General features: G+C 37.2%; 1 protein-coding gene across 14 annotated transcripts in view; it reads left to right on the top strand.

Moving 5' to 3' along the window:
- Positions 1-16,849, top strand: part of PDE1A (phosphodiesterase 1A) — a 371,779-nt gene that overhangs the window by 268,891 nt on the left and 86,039 nt on the right. For 13 of the 14 annotated variants that reach the window (XR_013172924.1, XR_013172922.1, XR_013172926.1 and 10 more), the window contains exon 3: positions 12,612-12,794. Coding sequence is in view for 6 of the 14 variants with exons in the window: in XM_077154369.1 (XP_077010484.1) it covers positions 12,612-12,794 (183 nt within the window). In the remaining 8 variants the exon portion in view is untranslated. Of the gene's footprint in view, positions 1-10,407; positions 10,683-12,611; positions 12,795-16,849 lie in introns of those variants that run through there. The other variant, XR_013172927.1, reaches the window with a different exon arrangement.

Raw genomic sequence — 16,849 nt, 5'->3', positions numbered from 1 at the left:
TTCTCACCCTGGAGATGGAGTGTGAAAGCCAGGCTTACAAAGTCTCAATCCATTTTGGTTGATTTTCATATTCTCTGTTCATCTGTGTTCTACTTTCTACAAATTTTCAAAACAATCCCACTAATAAAAAGAGGGAAAGGAAATCTGACCAGATTTTTGAGAAATGATTGACCAAAAGCACCACGTATTATATCTTTATAAAAGATCTAATTATCTAGAAATATTTTGGGTCAATGAAAATAAATGAATATTTCCTGGATTTGAAGAAAATATCATTTAATTAGTATTCTAATATCAATTACAAATTTGCCTGATAATTAACTACATCCAAGACAATATGTTTTGCAATTTACATATTTGATTATACATGATTCTCAAAAAATCCTATGAATTAGGTACTAATGCTAATTCCACTATATGGAATTTACATAAAGAATTCCACTATTTTTTTCATTTCAAATCAAAGTGAAGCATTACAATTATTCATTCTTCCCTTCCTTCTTGCCAACAGGACCCCTCCCTTTTTTTTTAAACTGATTTACTCAGTTCTGTAGACTCATGTGACTTAGAGGAGACCCACCCCAGTCCTAGACTCAGGGTGGGTAAATCCCACTTGATTTGAACCAGTCATTAGTCCTCATTTCTCTCACCAGTGAGGTTAGATATGGACACATGGTGTAGTTCTGGACAATGAGACATTAGGGAAGGCTGATGTAAGGGCAGGCAAAAGTTTTCCTCACCTCTGAAAAGGAGTGTTGTACCTCTGGGTTTTGTTGTACCTGAATATGATACTTGAAACTGATACAACTATCTTGTGACAAGCATAAAGCTGGACCTAACACTAAAACTGGTACAGTAAAAAAAAAAGGAAACCTGTGGCCTCAATATTGTTGAGCTGTTGATTTTTTTTTTTTAAATCCCTGGCTGGAGTCAACCCACCTTTTATCTTTTGGTTGGGAGAAATCATAGGCATTCCCATTATTTAGCTGCTTTGGATTTGGTTTGATGTCACTTGTCATTGAAAGTACCCTGACAGTCACAGTATGTGTCCCCCCCCTCCAAAGCCCATGTCCTCTAGTCCTTCCAGGAATCACACTGTCCTAAGGATAAGTCCTCACACAAATGTACAGCTTGTAAGAGGGAATTCTATTCAGAATTTACAAAACTATTTTCATGTTAAAAAAAAAATGAGGTAATAGAGTCCATTTCCAAGATAGCTGCCATGTTGATCCAATGAAACTGCTGAACACCCCAGATGGTTTGGGTGTGGCAAGCACCAAGTAGTGGGTAGTCATAGAAATGTTTTTCTCATTAAATAGAAGAGCATTCTTTCATCCTTCCTTTCTCATTCCTGCCATCAGCAAGCCTACTGCCAAAATTTTGCATCTGGGCAATTCTCTTCATCTCTTTTCTCTCATCTGTCTCCACCAATCTAGTCCAAGTTGCGAGGTTTATCTGTGAGGTTGTCGCAGGCCTATCTGCCCACATACATGTCTGACAATTGTACATTGGATCTTGCTGTCCTCCAGGTTCTTCCCAGGAGTGGGGGTTGGAGGTGGGATGGAGCATCCAGCTCCCTTCTGCTCTAGGACCCTGGAAATCTATTTGGGGAGTACTGTCACCCTTAGTGTCCCTATTCCATATATCTTGTCTTCTCTTTTGATTCCTCTTCATTAACCTAGGACATCTTTTGATAATCTCAGGAATGGACACTTTGCCCTGAATCATCTATTATTCTTCTATTATCTTTGCCTCAGCCCTATTTTCTTCTGTAGGACCTAGATTTTGAAACTCAAAAGCCAGGAAGTTTCTTTTTTACCCCCACTCTGCTTATTATATATCATATATAACTTGAGTCAATGAATGAAGTCATTGCTGACTAAATGGAGAAAGGACTAGACAGTAGCAGAGAATATTAGAAAAAAATGTGTAAGATTATCTTTTATATAGGAACTAGGACTTGGCAGAAAATGTTAATATACATATGCATCAAAACAAGCAAAAGCCATGACTTTATTCCTTATCTGGACCAGTAGATAAATAATACCTAACTACTGGAAATACCTGAATATTTTAATAACTTCTAAAACTAGAGATAATTCTATTCTATAAAGATTCTCTATCTGAAGTTAGTTCTAAGATTAACTTTTGTTTGTCTTGTGTTTTTATTCATTCATTAAACAAATATTCATGAAGAATATTCTATATATATTGTAAATTATTTTACTGTTGTCTGTTTGGCTCTTATTGATCATTTCATCATGTCAGCTATTTTGGCTTCATGAGCCTAGGAAGAATGTATTCCTTAAACCCCCTCACTTTCTGTCCCCCTAAAATACTCCAGCTTTTCTCAACCTTGATTCTCCACCTCAGCTCTGTTCTATTTTGCAATCAAGTAACATACAGATAATATTATCCATTACTTCTTCTGCAGGTCCCTTTCCATACAGATCATCATCATTCTCCAGTGAATATCAGTATTCACTGGTCATATGGAAATAAGCAGTACCATTAAGTCCATGTTATAGAACAAAATTCATCTTAGTTTTTGGCAGAGAGATTCTGTAAATTGGCAAGCTGTGAATGGATGAGAGCTGTGTTTTCATACTTTAGTATTCATCGGAATTACCTCGAGGGCTCTTTGAATCCTGCTGCACAGAGCATTGGGCTCTACCCTCAAAGTTTCTAATTTAATAGGCTTAAGGTCAGGCCCTTGAAGTTCCATCTTTAACAAGTTCAGATGATGATGATACTGGCCTGAGACCACACCTTGAGAGCCACTGGTCTAGAGGCTGTTGAGATTAGATTACAGAAGAAACATGCTGAGAGACTGTGAAACATCCAATGGCTAGAATTTTAAGGTCTATAACATTGCTCCCAGTCATAGATGAGATGACCTTGTGCTCAAATGCCTCCTACAAGAAACTTCACTATGCAACACAGGCAGTAAGTGAGGGGTGCTGAATTGGATCTTGGCAGTGCCGCATAGCAGCAAGTGTTAGGCCCAGGGAAGGCAAGATGCACCTTTTGATCAATGAGATGATCACCTCCCCCAGGTCTTGGAAACCACAGGCCATAAGGCTCTAACTCTGGATTGCAGCCTCTCCCTTTTTCTTCAGGTTGCCATTTTTAGAAATCCTTGGAAGGACATAGTTTGATGGAGCATGGGATGCTTTTCTCTCTTATATCTCATTTCCTGCATTAGAGGATACAACGTATCTGTTCTCTGGAAGTGGACAGGAAGATGATCAATAATAGGTAAAATTGTAAAGTAGGTAAAAAAAATATTTTAGAGATCCCTCCACTGCCTCTTCACAACTCAAAAAATCCTTAAGCTGTTCTTTGGCTCCTCAGAGTCTACTTTCACAACCTTTTTCCATAATGTTACAAGCACCCCCATTTCCATGGTACCCTCCTTTGTCTACATTTTAGAAATAAGGAAACTGCTTAGACTAATTTATGAAGGTGTGTAGATAGTGAGAGTATGCGGAGAGCTCACACTGTGATAGATACTATTTAAGTGCTTTCTCTCCACTGGCCTATTTGATCCTCAAAAGTATACCTCTAAAGGTAATATTATTATGATCTTTATGTTACTGATAAAGAAACTGAGATTTAGACTGTACTTTTTTTCCAAGGCTGCACACCTAATAGGTGGAGAAGCCAGGCATTAGACAGTCCTCCTAAACACAAAAGATGCTTATTAATAAAAAAAAAAAATCCCATAATTAGTGGAATGTCAGGCTTTGAGCCTAATGGAATATTTTCAAAGATATTTTTGAGCAAAGAGAACTTCCTGGTGGGAAGCCAAAAGTCATCAGCAGGGCCTACGGCAGTTTCTGCCTCACCCATTCCCTCCATTTCCCATTTCTGTCTCCCAACTGACTCCAAAAATACAATCTTGATACCAACTCTCCAAGCAACTTGACTCTTTTATGAGAATCTCTCCACCCAACCATCCCTTGGCCTTTTCTGCCTGTCCTGGGGGACAGGACCCCACCAGCAGAGGGTGGGTACAGAGACCTCCTTAGGTCTTAAGACAGAGAAGGCCCCATCTGACTTCAACACTATCCTTGGTTGACCTCATTTTAGCCAAGATTTGCCTCTTGGGTATTAAGCTAAGGTCAGCATAACTGACTTCTCCACCCAAATGTTGAGTTTTCATCATATTTACTCATATAAAATGGTCCTCATCTCGCAGTTAAAAAAAATTACTAACAAAACCAAAAGGAACACTTAACAAAGTTATCATAGTGACAGAAAAAGGAAAGAAACAACAACAAAAATTGTTGAAATAAATTTCAAGGCCTGCCATTTTAAATCCTCTTTAGAATAAGACAGGCAATACATGATAAACAGATGCCCCAAAGAATTAATTTAATGTATTTAACACTTGGAAGTAGATTACTGACCAGTAGATAGGGCATTTCAAATGTATTACCTTCCTCTATCCTGCCATAATTGATTGTACTTTAAAGTATGCTGAAATTTCTGTTTCAATGAACCAGGCTAGGCACTTAAGAAAACATGTGTTTGATGTGAAAGATAGCACAATATTTGAAGAGCTAACACTCTGAGGTCAGAAAAACTTGGGTTCAAAAACTGTCATGGCCAGTCTTGGTTATATGACTTTGAGAAAACCACTTAAGGTCTCTGTACCTCAATATAAAATATACATAAAATAGGGTTAATAATAATTGTATCTTCCTCGTGGTAGTGTTGTGAGAAATAAATGAAAGAAAGCTTGACTCCTTGTTCATAGTAAGCAAGCAGTAAAGTTATCTGGCATTATTGTCATCTATATCCACCCTTAGATAATTTTGAAGTCTAAGAGAAACATTGGTATCACCATTAGAGATGATACATGTGGACTGGGGTGGAGAGAGTGCAGACAGTTCAGAGTAGAGACATAATTGGCCAAAAAAATAACACCAATGGACTTGCCTTTGAGGAAGCCACAGCCTCCAATGGAATATCTGTACTGAAGAAAGACCAACCTTTTGTAATTTCCCCACCCGTCCTGGAAGGACTTCACTTGAGTTCAGCGCTACCCTGAGCCAAACTTTAAAGAGCCCGAGAGACTTCATTTTTGGGCATCACCACCACCACCCCACTCTAAGGTGCCTGACTCTGGCCGTCTTTTGTTGTGCCCCTCCCCCACAGGGTGAGAGGGCACTCAGGTCAAGATGAACCTGGAACCCTTGCCTTCCCCACTTTTCATATACTAGGACCCTGGAATTCTCTTGGCAGAGTGCCCTTTTATTATATTCTGGCCATTGGGACTCCAGAATTTTCCCTAGCCTCCCTCCGAAGTTTTAACGGGCATCCACCTTAGTTCTTTTCTTCTGAGTGGGCCTATGACACCACTGGTGGGTGCACCCCTCCTCCACCCCAAAGAGTAGTCAAGAATCGGCTGCTTCCAAGGCTGGCTGGGGGAGACTGTACTTGGGGACCATGGTAACCACATGCTTCATGTGGGGCCTTTACAGTGAAATGGCTGAGTAGGAGCCTTCAGTCGGAGGCCACAACCAGCTGGCCCTGCCCTATCACACAGGAAGTTGAGAATCGCTCATTTAAACCCAACTTATCAGGCTCTTATGAAAATTTACAAAAAGCAGGAGGAAAGAACATATTTTATTTAACAATTCGTTTGCATGATATGTAATTTTAAACTATTTGGTCGGATGGTATCTGGGAGAAATGTGCTCCTGCCCTAGGCCCAGCAAATGTTAGGGGCCGAACTGAGTGAGCCTCATTTTGCTTGTTGAAATGTGTCTTTTATAAGACTAGGAAAGCAAGAAATGAGAACTTTTAACTTGAGGAGCCTAATAGCATCCAGTACCTGAATTTTAATATTTAATAGGTGCACTCATGGGCACTGTTTGCCTGGAAATAACCGTGTGGGTACATGGGTGTAACCATTTTCCAAGAGTCCACTGTAGACAGAAATATTTTCACTGACATGTAATTGCAGGAGTCAAAATCCCATGACCTCTCCTTCCGTGGCTGCCTCCTTCTTGATTTTCCTTCCCCTACAAGCTTTCTAGTTCAAAATATAAGCCCTTGGGGAGTTCTGTCATCTGATTTCAAGAGAAAATCTGGAATATAAATAGCTTCCAAGGATCAGTTTGTCACTGACTGGACGCAGGGTCCCTTTTCACAGCCGGCCTGCCCCCATCAACACACAGGCCCCTTATTTTACGCTTTATTGACTCCGTTGGGACTAAAAACAAAAAAAAATTGCATCAAACACCAATGGAAATATTTTTCAGAGATCAACAATGAAAATGTTTTATGCTTATACCTCCTATTTTTTTTTTCTGTATAGTACATTTTAAAATAATTCCTAAGGAAAATGTACCAATGGTGATTTTTTCATGTTGTAAATTTCTTAAACACAGGGTTTTCATTTTTTAAGAGCACTCACAGTATAAAGAGTAATTGGATGCTTTCAAGCTCAATTAATTTATAGTATTTATGATACCATTTTATCAGCTTGCCCAAATTTGTTTCAAAAATAAGCAAGGGCAAAATATAGTCATATATTTTCTGTGTGATATAACCTTATATACGTATTCAGATATTTTCACATGACTTAATATGAAAGTATAATTGAATTGTTTATACTTTGGTCTCTAACAGAAGCCCAGAATTACTATCTCATCTTGTATTGTAGTTTTCCTTCCTGCCCTATCTAGTATAAAGCTTGAATGAGTGCCTTGTGTGATCAGAGACTCAAGATAGAGGAGGAAAACAGAGTACACAATGGGTGACAAGGAAAGGAAAAATGAGTAAGAAAGATTGAGGAGATGATAGGGAATGGGGAGAGACATGTGATGCTAAGGTTGTTTAAATTTGGTTTTGTCCATCTTTCAAATTTTTTCTCTTCAAACTGGAATAATTATCTTGATGAATTTGCTACATATTATTGAGGTCTTCATTAGGAATTTGTGACAATATATACGTCCCTGGACATGAGAACATAATAGAGTTGGTTTTAATGGAAATACTGAAGTCCTTGGATAAAGGCATGTTAATAGTAATATAATTTTTTTAAATTTCCTTGTATCTTTGATCAAACACTATTGAAAAAAAGTTTAATTTGTCTTCCACACCAAAGATACATTTCTCCATAATTTGCTTCAAAAATTATGTGATCGTCCAATGGCAAATTAACTTAAAGGGAATGAAGGAGTTGATTGGTAAGTGTGAATTTACCCTCTAGATGCTGCTGCTGTTTATCAAATAATACAGGACTCAAAACTAAAAAAGCAGGGAGCCAGGGAATCCCTCTCTAACTGAGTGCAGTGAGGGAATGACCCACACAAATATCTTAGGAGATTCTAGGCAGAGCGAACACCAAGTGCAAAGGCAACGGAGGCAGAGGCAAACTTTGCAGGTTCAGGTCTAGCAGGGAGGCCAGTATTCCTGGAGCAAAACAAATAAAGGGGAACAGATTAAGAAGGGAAGTTGGGGACATAGCCCGAGATGAGTTATTTATAAATTAGGCATCGCCATAGTCTGACACACTTTAAAACGGGCATTCTGGTTGCAGCAGGCAGAAGAGACTGAAAGGTGTCCAAAGGAATAAGACCTGAGAGGCCGGTTAGCGGGCTACTGATCGGTTAAGAGATGATGGTGGCTTGGTCTATGTATTTTACAACCACATATTAATATATTGTCCAGACAAAATATCGATTTTTGTTTTATAAAAATTAAAGTCATTCTACAAACGTTGTCCTGTCGGTGCTTGTAGTTTAACTCATTCTGTTGAATGACTGCCTAACATCCCATTTCATGGATATGCTATGACTTATTTATTTACTCCCCTACTAGAGGTTATTCAGGTTGTTTTTTGGCTTTTGACCACTTTACATGATGCTACAATATACATCACTGAATATAATTTGAGTATACATGTGCATTTATAGCTTTATGATTGATCCTAAACTTTGTCCTATCAATGGATATTTAGGATATTTCTATTTTTTGACAACTTTGTATAATGCCACAAAAAAGCATCTTTGAACACATGTTCTTTGCATATGGTTATATATTTCTGTAGAATCAATTCCTAATATTGGATTTGCTTATTAGGGGACACGCACGATCAACTATCCAAAAGATCATCTCATGGGTTTGAAAAGTGGATTCTGTTACTATGACCTGAACACAGCTCCCTTCCACCTTATATCCAGCTCTAATCAATGTGCCTTTTGTAGCAGTCAGGATAGGCTAGGCTCTGATGACGCAACAGTCAACCCCTTCGTCTCAGTGCCATAAAACGCACCTGGTTCATTATTCACTCACACTACATTCTCATCTCGGGGCTCCGCTCTGCATCGCCTTCAATCAAGGGCCAAGGGTGGCAGAGCAAGAGCGCACACTGTGGGCCACTGATGGTGGCTGCCATGGCAAGAGGAAAGAGAGGGCTAGATCGTGTCCTGCTTCCTACAGCTTCCACTGAGAGGTGCTTTCTCTATCTCCTTCTCTTCTCACAAATATCAAAAGAATTAGAAAAAGAAATTGTATTTTATCTTCAGTGTAATAAGGGAAGAACCTATGCCAGAAAAGTATTATCGATAATTTAATAAGGATTTAATGAAATAATCTTTATGATAGACATTTAATACACAGATACTAGAGCTCAATAACTAAATAATACAATAATTGAAGGAGGTGAAAAAATGGGTGCACATAATTCAGTAAATAAATGGACGAGGAAACAAAGCTATCCAGAGGAGAAAGCCACATTCAAAGCAGTAAAACCTAAAGATATTACTGGAAACAGAGTAAAGTGTTTTGAAAATAAAAAGCTTTGAAAGTTTAAGAAAAGGGTAAACAAGGAAAAGGGCAAGGGCATTATTTTTAAAAACTTTAGCAAGCAAAAGATAGATACAGAAACTAAACAAAAGAGATCTATTATAGGCCATACATTTCTCAAAGAAGAAAACCAAACAAACAAGCAGAAAAAAGAGAGTAGTAACAATCAGAGAAAACATTAATAAAATACTACAGAATTTAGATACATATGTTAAAAGAGCATGCCTTGTACAGGAAACATGATATCCAACATTCAAGACCAACTGTTGCCTAGAAAATTAATGGACTTCCAAAATAAAAGACCAACAGAGTTGCCCCTTGACTGAGCTCGAAGTATCATTCCGCAATGGAAAATTCCATTCTTCTCACAGCAACCAAAGTGGTCTCTTAGAACCAGAAATCATATCATACCCACTTAAAACACTTCAGTGACTTCCCAATGCACATATGACAAACTCCTTGATATAAGGCATGATATTAGCTAGCTTTTACCTATGTTTGACTCCTGCAAACACTCCCATATTGATCCTGCCTCAGGGCCTTTGCATGTACTCTTCCCTCTGCCTGGAATACCCTTTGCCCAACCTTTCTTATATCTAATCCCTACTCATTCCTCAGGTCTTAACTTAAATGAAATCTTTGAATATCTCACCTACTATAAAGTTTCTGTCATAATCTCTAATCATATCACCCACCTTACTTCCTTGATAGTATTCATACAATATTAAATTGATACATCTGTTCACCTATTTTTAGTCTCCTTCCTTTAAACTATAAGTTCCATTTTAGCAGGGATCGTTCAATTATTAAGCACTTCATAATTTGTAACATGCGAACAGTGTGGTGTTTAGATCTATAATGGTTAGCAAGTCATTTTAGTAAATTGCAACTGGGATTTTTATGATATTTTTACACCAGAGAAAGGATTGATTTGTTCTATCAAATAAATTTTAATATAATTGAGATCTGAGCCTTCATCTGCTGCTTATAACCCACCTGGTAACTAGAAAGCACACAATGTTCATGAAAGATAAAAATATTTTTCCTTAGCCTTTGTACATTTCTTGAGGGATTTCTTGCTTTTTCAAGTTTTGCTTTCTTAGTTATACAATAGCATAGTCCACATTTTCCTCTTTAGCTACTCTTCTTTTATTTCTAAATCTTCTAATTAATCCATATCTCTCTCTCTCTCCTCAAATTACCTATTTTTTTTCCTTCTCAATAAATGGCATCACTCATCATGACTAGCCAGACACCTTGGTGGTGTGTCGTGAGGTGGGCTATCATTTTTACATGCTGACTTTTTCACGTTTGATTATCTGTTTGGGGTGATTTATGAGTTTAGGAAATATAGCCATAAAAATTGTCAGTGTAGGGCAGTGCAATGGTGGCTCAATGGCAGAATTCTCACCTGCCATGCTGGAGACCAGGGTTCAATTCCTGGCACCTGCCCAGGCAAAAAGAAAATTGGCAGCATAGAATTTGCTGTGAAGCAATTGGCAACTATTACAGAGTACCTGTCATTCTACTTATAATTCCTGAAAAAGAAAGGCAGCAGTAGAATGTGGGAGCAAAGTGACATCACCAGATTACACCACAATGGATGTATTCTGCCTGCCATGCCCTGGACTTTTCTTTAATCACTGCATAATGGATAATAGAAATGGCATAATCTTTAAAGCAATGAAATTTTTAAGCCATGTAGTGTAGTGTCTTGCTGCAATAAGTTAAGGAATCTAATTTTAAATGGGCACTAAGACAAAAAAACGTTTTTGCTTTGTGATACAATGTCAGTGTTTTTCATGTAAGTCAAAATCATCCAAACGTAAGATCCAAAAGAAAGTTAAAAATGGTTTAAAGTAAGTATTAATCAGTATTTCCTTCCAATATGTCTTTATAATGTATTGCCATTACATATATTGTATGTATTGCCATACTGTCATTTTTCAACTCCAGCACTTAGTATTTATTTTTTCAGAAATCTGGCATTTTATATATACGTTTATGCTTATGTCATGCTATGAAAACTAAATATTGGCAAACAACTATTCTCTGTATGTTTATAGAAAACGGCAGCAATGTAGGAGGTCATTTTAACAGATACAAAGATTTACTCCTCTGTATATTACCTTTAAAGCCCATTTTTGGTGGCAGTGTATGCTTTGGGTAGGCCTCCTGCTTTTTGCTCCTTTGTTGTTCCCTGACTTCTGGAGATGGTATGTGACTTGTCCCCCAAGGCCTTAGCATAAGCTGTCATCTCTGGCTACCTTTCCTCCCTTTACTCATAATCCCTAGGCTTCACTCTGTGCAGAGACTTAACAAAGCATATGCCACTCAAAGGCTGGTGCTAAAATGTGCCAAAAGTACCTTGGAGTCATTAAATTGGTACAATGACAAGGAAATTAATTAACTCAAACAGGCAGAACTGAACTCTGTTCTCCTGGGAGGCAAAGCTCAAGTTTGGTATCGATATTTTGTGGGAAGACTTTCCTTGCTGGTTCAAGCTTTAGGGAAATTCTTTATCATTGGAGCTGACCATCTTTAAAATAATGACATTTCCTAGATTCCTTCTTTATTCACCCGGATATTGTTACTTGTTGGTCCAATCAACTTCATCTACCTGGAGCTTGTAGAGGAGAGCGGTACTTGCTTCCTTATTTACTCAGTTCCTTTCCTGGGAGAAAAGTTCAAAACCATGTTTCCACCCTTAAATCAGCATTTGCTCTTAACTGGGATTGTTTCTCTTCCAGTTATGTTGACTCTCATATGAAATGATTTTTCAAAATAATCCATTTATTTTTGAGTCAAGTTTCTTATTCTGTCAAGTATATTCGCTGGAAATAGACACGGAAAAAACTCTAGAAAAGGTGGAGACAGCATGACAGTTTCCTTAGCAAGGGCTGTTCCTATACTTAAAGAAACTTTGTAAGACTTTCCTAGAGAGAAGAGGAGGAAACTTTCCAACGTTTCTGTTTTTACAAATTATATTTTAATATTTCTATTTCTGTGTATGTTTATGCAAATCCCATGGTGTCTACCCACATATATTCAAAGCCAGTATAAAAATAAATTCTGATTCAAAGAGTGAAGATTTTTAATTTCTTTTGATAGATTATAGGGAAGTACTATACCAAAATATCATGTTAATCAAGAGTTTTCACCTTTATTATTATTGTTTTTCACTTTTTCATCTGTGATGGTAGTATTAGGATAAATGTCCTGATATTTAGATTACCTAAGTAATTATTTTCCTAAAATTTACAGGTACTAATTAAATAAAATAGCACATGTGAAAAAGTTTTGTAAACTCCAAAGCCTTATTCAAATAGCATTCACTAGCTGTACAATATATACAAGATTTTTGAATATGAGACAGCTGCTATAGCTTCAACCTTTTTTCTTTTTTTTTTCTTGTTTTGCTATTTAAAAAATAGCAGTAAAGCAGAGATCTGTTTATGAATTCTCTTCCCCATCTTCTCTTAGTTTTATTCATAATATCGGAATAGTATATAATGATATTAACAATTGCCATTGTCTGACTGGTATCATTGTGGTTATTTGGGAAGCTTCAAATGCTAAAGTGTGTTAGTCCCTGAGTATAGAAGATGATCAATTTGAGGGATTAAGAGCTTTCCAAAAGTCAAGCCAAATCCTTTTTTTAAAAAATAGTTCACATTAAGGAATGATCAGAGGTGATCGCTGTATTTTAAATCCTATCACAGGGCCCTGTTTTATTGTTATTCGATTTCTTCACTTTTTTCTAACATTTACTCTTTATAATTTTGTAGAAGATTACTGGATACCGAAGATGAGCTGTGTGACATTCACACTGATTCAGTCCCATCAGAAGTCCGGGACTGGTTGGCTTCTACCTTTACCCGGAAAATGGGGATGATGAAAAGGAAACCTGAGGAAAAACCAAGATTTCGGAGCATTGTGCATGCTGTTCAAGCTGGAATTTTTGTGGAAAGGTCAGTGAAATTGTTGTTATTTCAAAACAATAAAATCTAAAATGCAGCAAATAACCTTACTATATCAAAATTAGGAGAGCCCTACATTTTCCTATGAGGAAGTATGCAATCATAAATATATCTAGAATGACGTGATGGACTTACCTATAACAAAAATGCCTTGTACTAGATGCATTACCTTTACTGATTTATTTTAAAATTGACACAAAGGCTGCAAGCAAAACCTTTTGAATGACCATTCCTCTCAAGTAACCTTGGTAAATAACTGTTTAAATGCAATTATAACACACTTCTATGTTACACAATTCATTACTTGAATAAATGTAACATTGGAAATTCTACACTGTGTGTTAATCCACATAACAAAATCAAGCTCCACAGAAAAGCCTGTCCTCTTCCTGTGAAGACATCTCTCGCATGTATACTTTTGAAGAGTTTTTAAATGTTTCTACCACTGAAGCAAGAGGTCCCTGATAGGCTGTAGAATAGTCAAAACTCCAGAGTTTCTGGGTGTGAAACACATGTTAATATATTTTAACATTATGTGAATACAATTATTTTAACACTTAAGAATGCAGCTATCTCTCTAGGAAATGAGATGTTTCAGAACTAAAACTACAGAAGGACCTGAAAGAATCACGTTGTATCTGGCATTGTTGAAAAATTGTTGATTGTATCTGGCAATCACTTGTATTTTTAACATTATGTTAAATCCTCTGCAGAAAATTTTTTTTTTAGTTTCTGAAAACAATGAAATTGAGGAACAGAGAAATGGTTCTTGTCCCGTTGACTTAAAATTAAATTTAATGAAGATGCACGATTTTTCATACTCTGACATCTCTAATTGTTACCTCTAATAAATCTTATAAACCTTAATTTTCCTCTGCTAAAAGCACAATGGGGAATCCGCTTGGATTTCTGAGAATGTAAACAAGAATGCACTGCAAAAAAGTACTCTGTGTGATTTAAAGATGTACAATCACAGCACATAAAACTTCTAGTATTTTGAATTGTGCCTGTGTTTTAACCAAATAACATTCAGTGAATGGTTATCCAAATTGTCTTGAGTATTTTTTTAGTCCCTTCTAACTGGCTGAGATAATAAAATCGTCGTAGTAAGCAACCTGATAACTTTGGTGACATAACACTGCTCCCCTTAGTGCACTGACTAATCCCACTCTCCTTCAGCTAAACCAGGAGCTGAGCGGGAGAGGCAAACTGGGTAGAATAAGGGAGAAAGAATCTTTATAACAACAGTCCTAATTTTTTAAGCAACTTAGGCAAAAGTTTGGCAGTTATCGGTTTTCTCTACAATAGCAAAATGAAAATATGTAGTTGGTAGGTCAGAAAGTCAGTGGAAACAAAAAGATAAAAGAAGGTGTGGTGTGTTTACCTTCCTGAGGGGGAATATATTTTGTCTTTTTTGTTTATTAAGAAAATATTGCAGAACTTGGAAAACTACAAAGGAATGCAAATTGTGGGATGTGATCTAACTTAATTTCCATTTCTTTTCTATAAAAGACTAGGAAAAATTCTGCAAACTATATTGACATGCTAAATTCCATTCTTTCCATATGCTACATAAAACAACTTTTATTTACTAGAAAATTCAAAGAAATATTGAAATGTACTGATGGTAACTAAATTAGTGAACAGTCTTGAAAGCATCAATACCCTAGTAATATATGGAAATGAAATCTTATCACTGTTGAGTCCCCATTAGTAAGTGCATAAAAACAATGGATTATGTTTATCTTGAATTTTTCAAGATAGGCATCTTCAGTCCTGAAAGTTAGAAAGTCTCTGATTCCTTCAAACATCCCCTCCCATGGTTCAGTACCTCTGCAAGTGCTGGCAATTCTGATTCTCTTATCCAAATATACCCTGAATCCAATCATTTCATCAGGTCTATTCCTGTAAACCCAAGCTAAGCCTTATCTGCCCTCAAAAAGCTTGCAATAACTAACTGGGCTCCCCTCTTCTTCAACTCCCCTCTCAAAGAGTCCCTGTACAGTAATGTTTTAAAGTATCGATTAGTTCCTTTCCATCCTAAGCATCTGATGGTTTCCTATTTCACTTGGTATTAAAGTCAATTTTTCAATCATGGCCTGGCATGATTAGGCCCCTTTTTACCTCCTTGCCTCATGCAATACTGCTAGCATGCTGAACTCTTTCCTGCCTTGGAGTATTAGTCCTCCTATTCCCTTTTGTCAGGAATGATTCTTCCTGGCCGGCCAGTTTTATACTCCCAGAGGCCCTTCCTGATCACCCTGTACATTGTTCATGACCATCTCTGCTCCACGCAGAGGTTTGCCTCAGCTCTTATTGTTGGAACTTCGTTGTTATTTCTCTTCACCACTGGAATAAGCCCTTTGAAAGTAGCTATAAAATTTTCTTCATTCTCCGCTAAATATTCTGTTGCCTATCATGGTGTCTGCCAAAGTATAATATTTTCTTAATGTTTTCAATTGTATTTTTGTAATTATAGTAAAAATTTTTCAAAATAAAGCACCATATTTCTGGTTGGAACTTTATCAGCCCAGGAAATTCATCATTCTTTTTTCAGATTTTTTAAATAAGCCAACTGTTTACTAAAGTATGAGGTTTCTCCCAGAGTCATCCTGATTCCAGTATCACGCATCTTAGTTTTCCACCATAATTTTTTATTCCCAATTTTCCATCTGAATTTTCTAACTCCTGTTATAGGAACAGAAAATTAAGATAATAGGGAAGTTCATTTCTTTGGTAGTTGTTCTAGTTTGCTAATTGCCAGAATGCAATATACCAGAAATGGAATGGCTTTTAAAAACGGGAATTTAGTAAGTTGCTAGTTTATAGTTCTAAGGCTGAGAAAATGTCCCAATTAAAACAAGTCTATAGAAATGTCCAATTTAAGGCATCCAGGGAAAGATACCTTGGTTCAAGAAAGCCAATGAAGTTCAGGGTTTCTTTCTCAAGTAGCAGGCACATGGCATACACAGTCAGGATTTCTCTCTCAACTGGAAGGGCACATGGCGAGCACGGCGTCATCTGCTAACTTTCTCTCCTGGCTTCTGGTTTCATGAAGCTCCCCAGGAGGCATTTTCTTTCTTCATCCCTAAAGGTCGCTGGCTCACAGACTCTCTGCTTTGTGGTGCTGCAGCATTCTCTGCTCTCTCCTCATCTCTCTCGTTCTCCAAAATGTTTCCTCTTTTATAGGACTCCAGAAACTTAGCAAGACCCACCCAAATGGGTGGAGACATGTCGTCACCTAATCCAGTTTAACAGCCACTCTTGATTGGGTTACATCTCCAGAGAGATGATCTAATTACAGCTTCCAACATACAGCATTGAATAGGGATTATTCCGCCTTTATGAAATGGGATTTAGAATGAAACATGGCTTTTCTAGGGGACATGCATCCTTTCAAACCAGCACAGTAGTGTAACCTACTGCTTTGCCTTTCTTTACATTCCATGCAATGAGAACGTACATTGACATTCATTTCTCAACCTACTCCAAGTCTAAGCACCTAGAGTTCCTGCTGAGCCCAGGGAACCCTGAAGAAAGGAACAATCAGAGACAATGGCGCTGGTTGCAGAGTAATGAGAAGTAACAGTATTAATTGCAGAGGGTTTCATTCATTGAGTACTTATTATACGAAAAGAGTTATCCTAGGATTTATATCAGTCACTGTCCCCCAAACGCTGTAATTACTATTTTACTGATGAATGACATTAAATAGCTTTTCATGTCAGCTAATCAGTAGTGAACCTGTGACTCAAAGCTTCAGTTCTCTTTGCTACATCTTACTGCCTTTCTGTTGCATGGAGACAAGTTTATTTAATATTATTTAATTTTTAAAATATTATACCACTGATTGATTTTTGTATTGAGCCTTCTTCCCTATTCACCATCCTTCCATTTCCCCTGCACCTCAGGTTTTTAGTAATAACGATTAGAAAAAATAGAAAAGGCTATTTGTTCCCTAAAAAAATAAACCACTAAGTATCATGTTGACAGCATTTATTTCCTAGCTCTTTTGTAATGTGACTAGCAGTTTCCTTGACCTGCAA

This window comes from Tamandua tetradactyla, chromosome 3 (genome assembly GCF_023851605.1).
Source record: "Tamandua tetradactyla isolate mTamTet1 chromosome 3, mTamTet1.pri, whole genome shotgun sequence".
Classification (NCBI taxonomy): Eukaryota; Metazoa; Chordata; class Mammalia; order Pilosa; family Myrmecophagidae; genus Tamandua; species Tamandua tetradactyla.
Note: the sequence above shows the minus strand (reverse complement) of the source record. Positions and strands in the feature narration are given on the sequence as shown.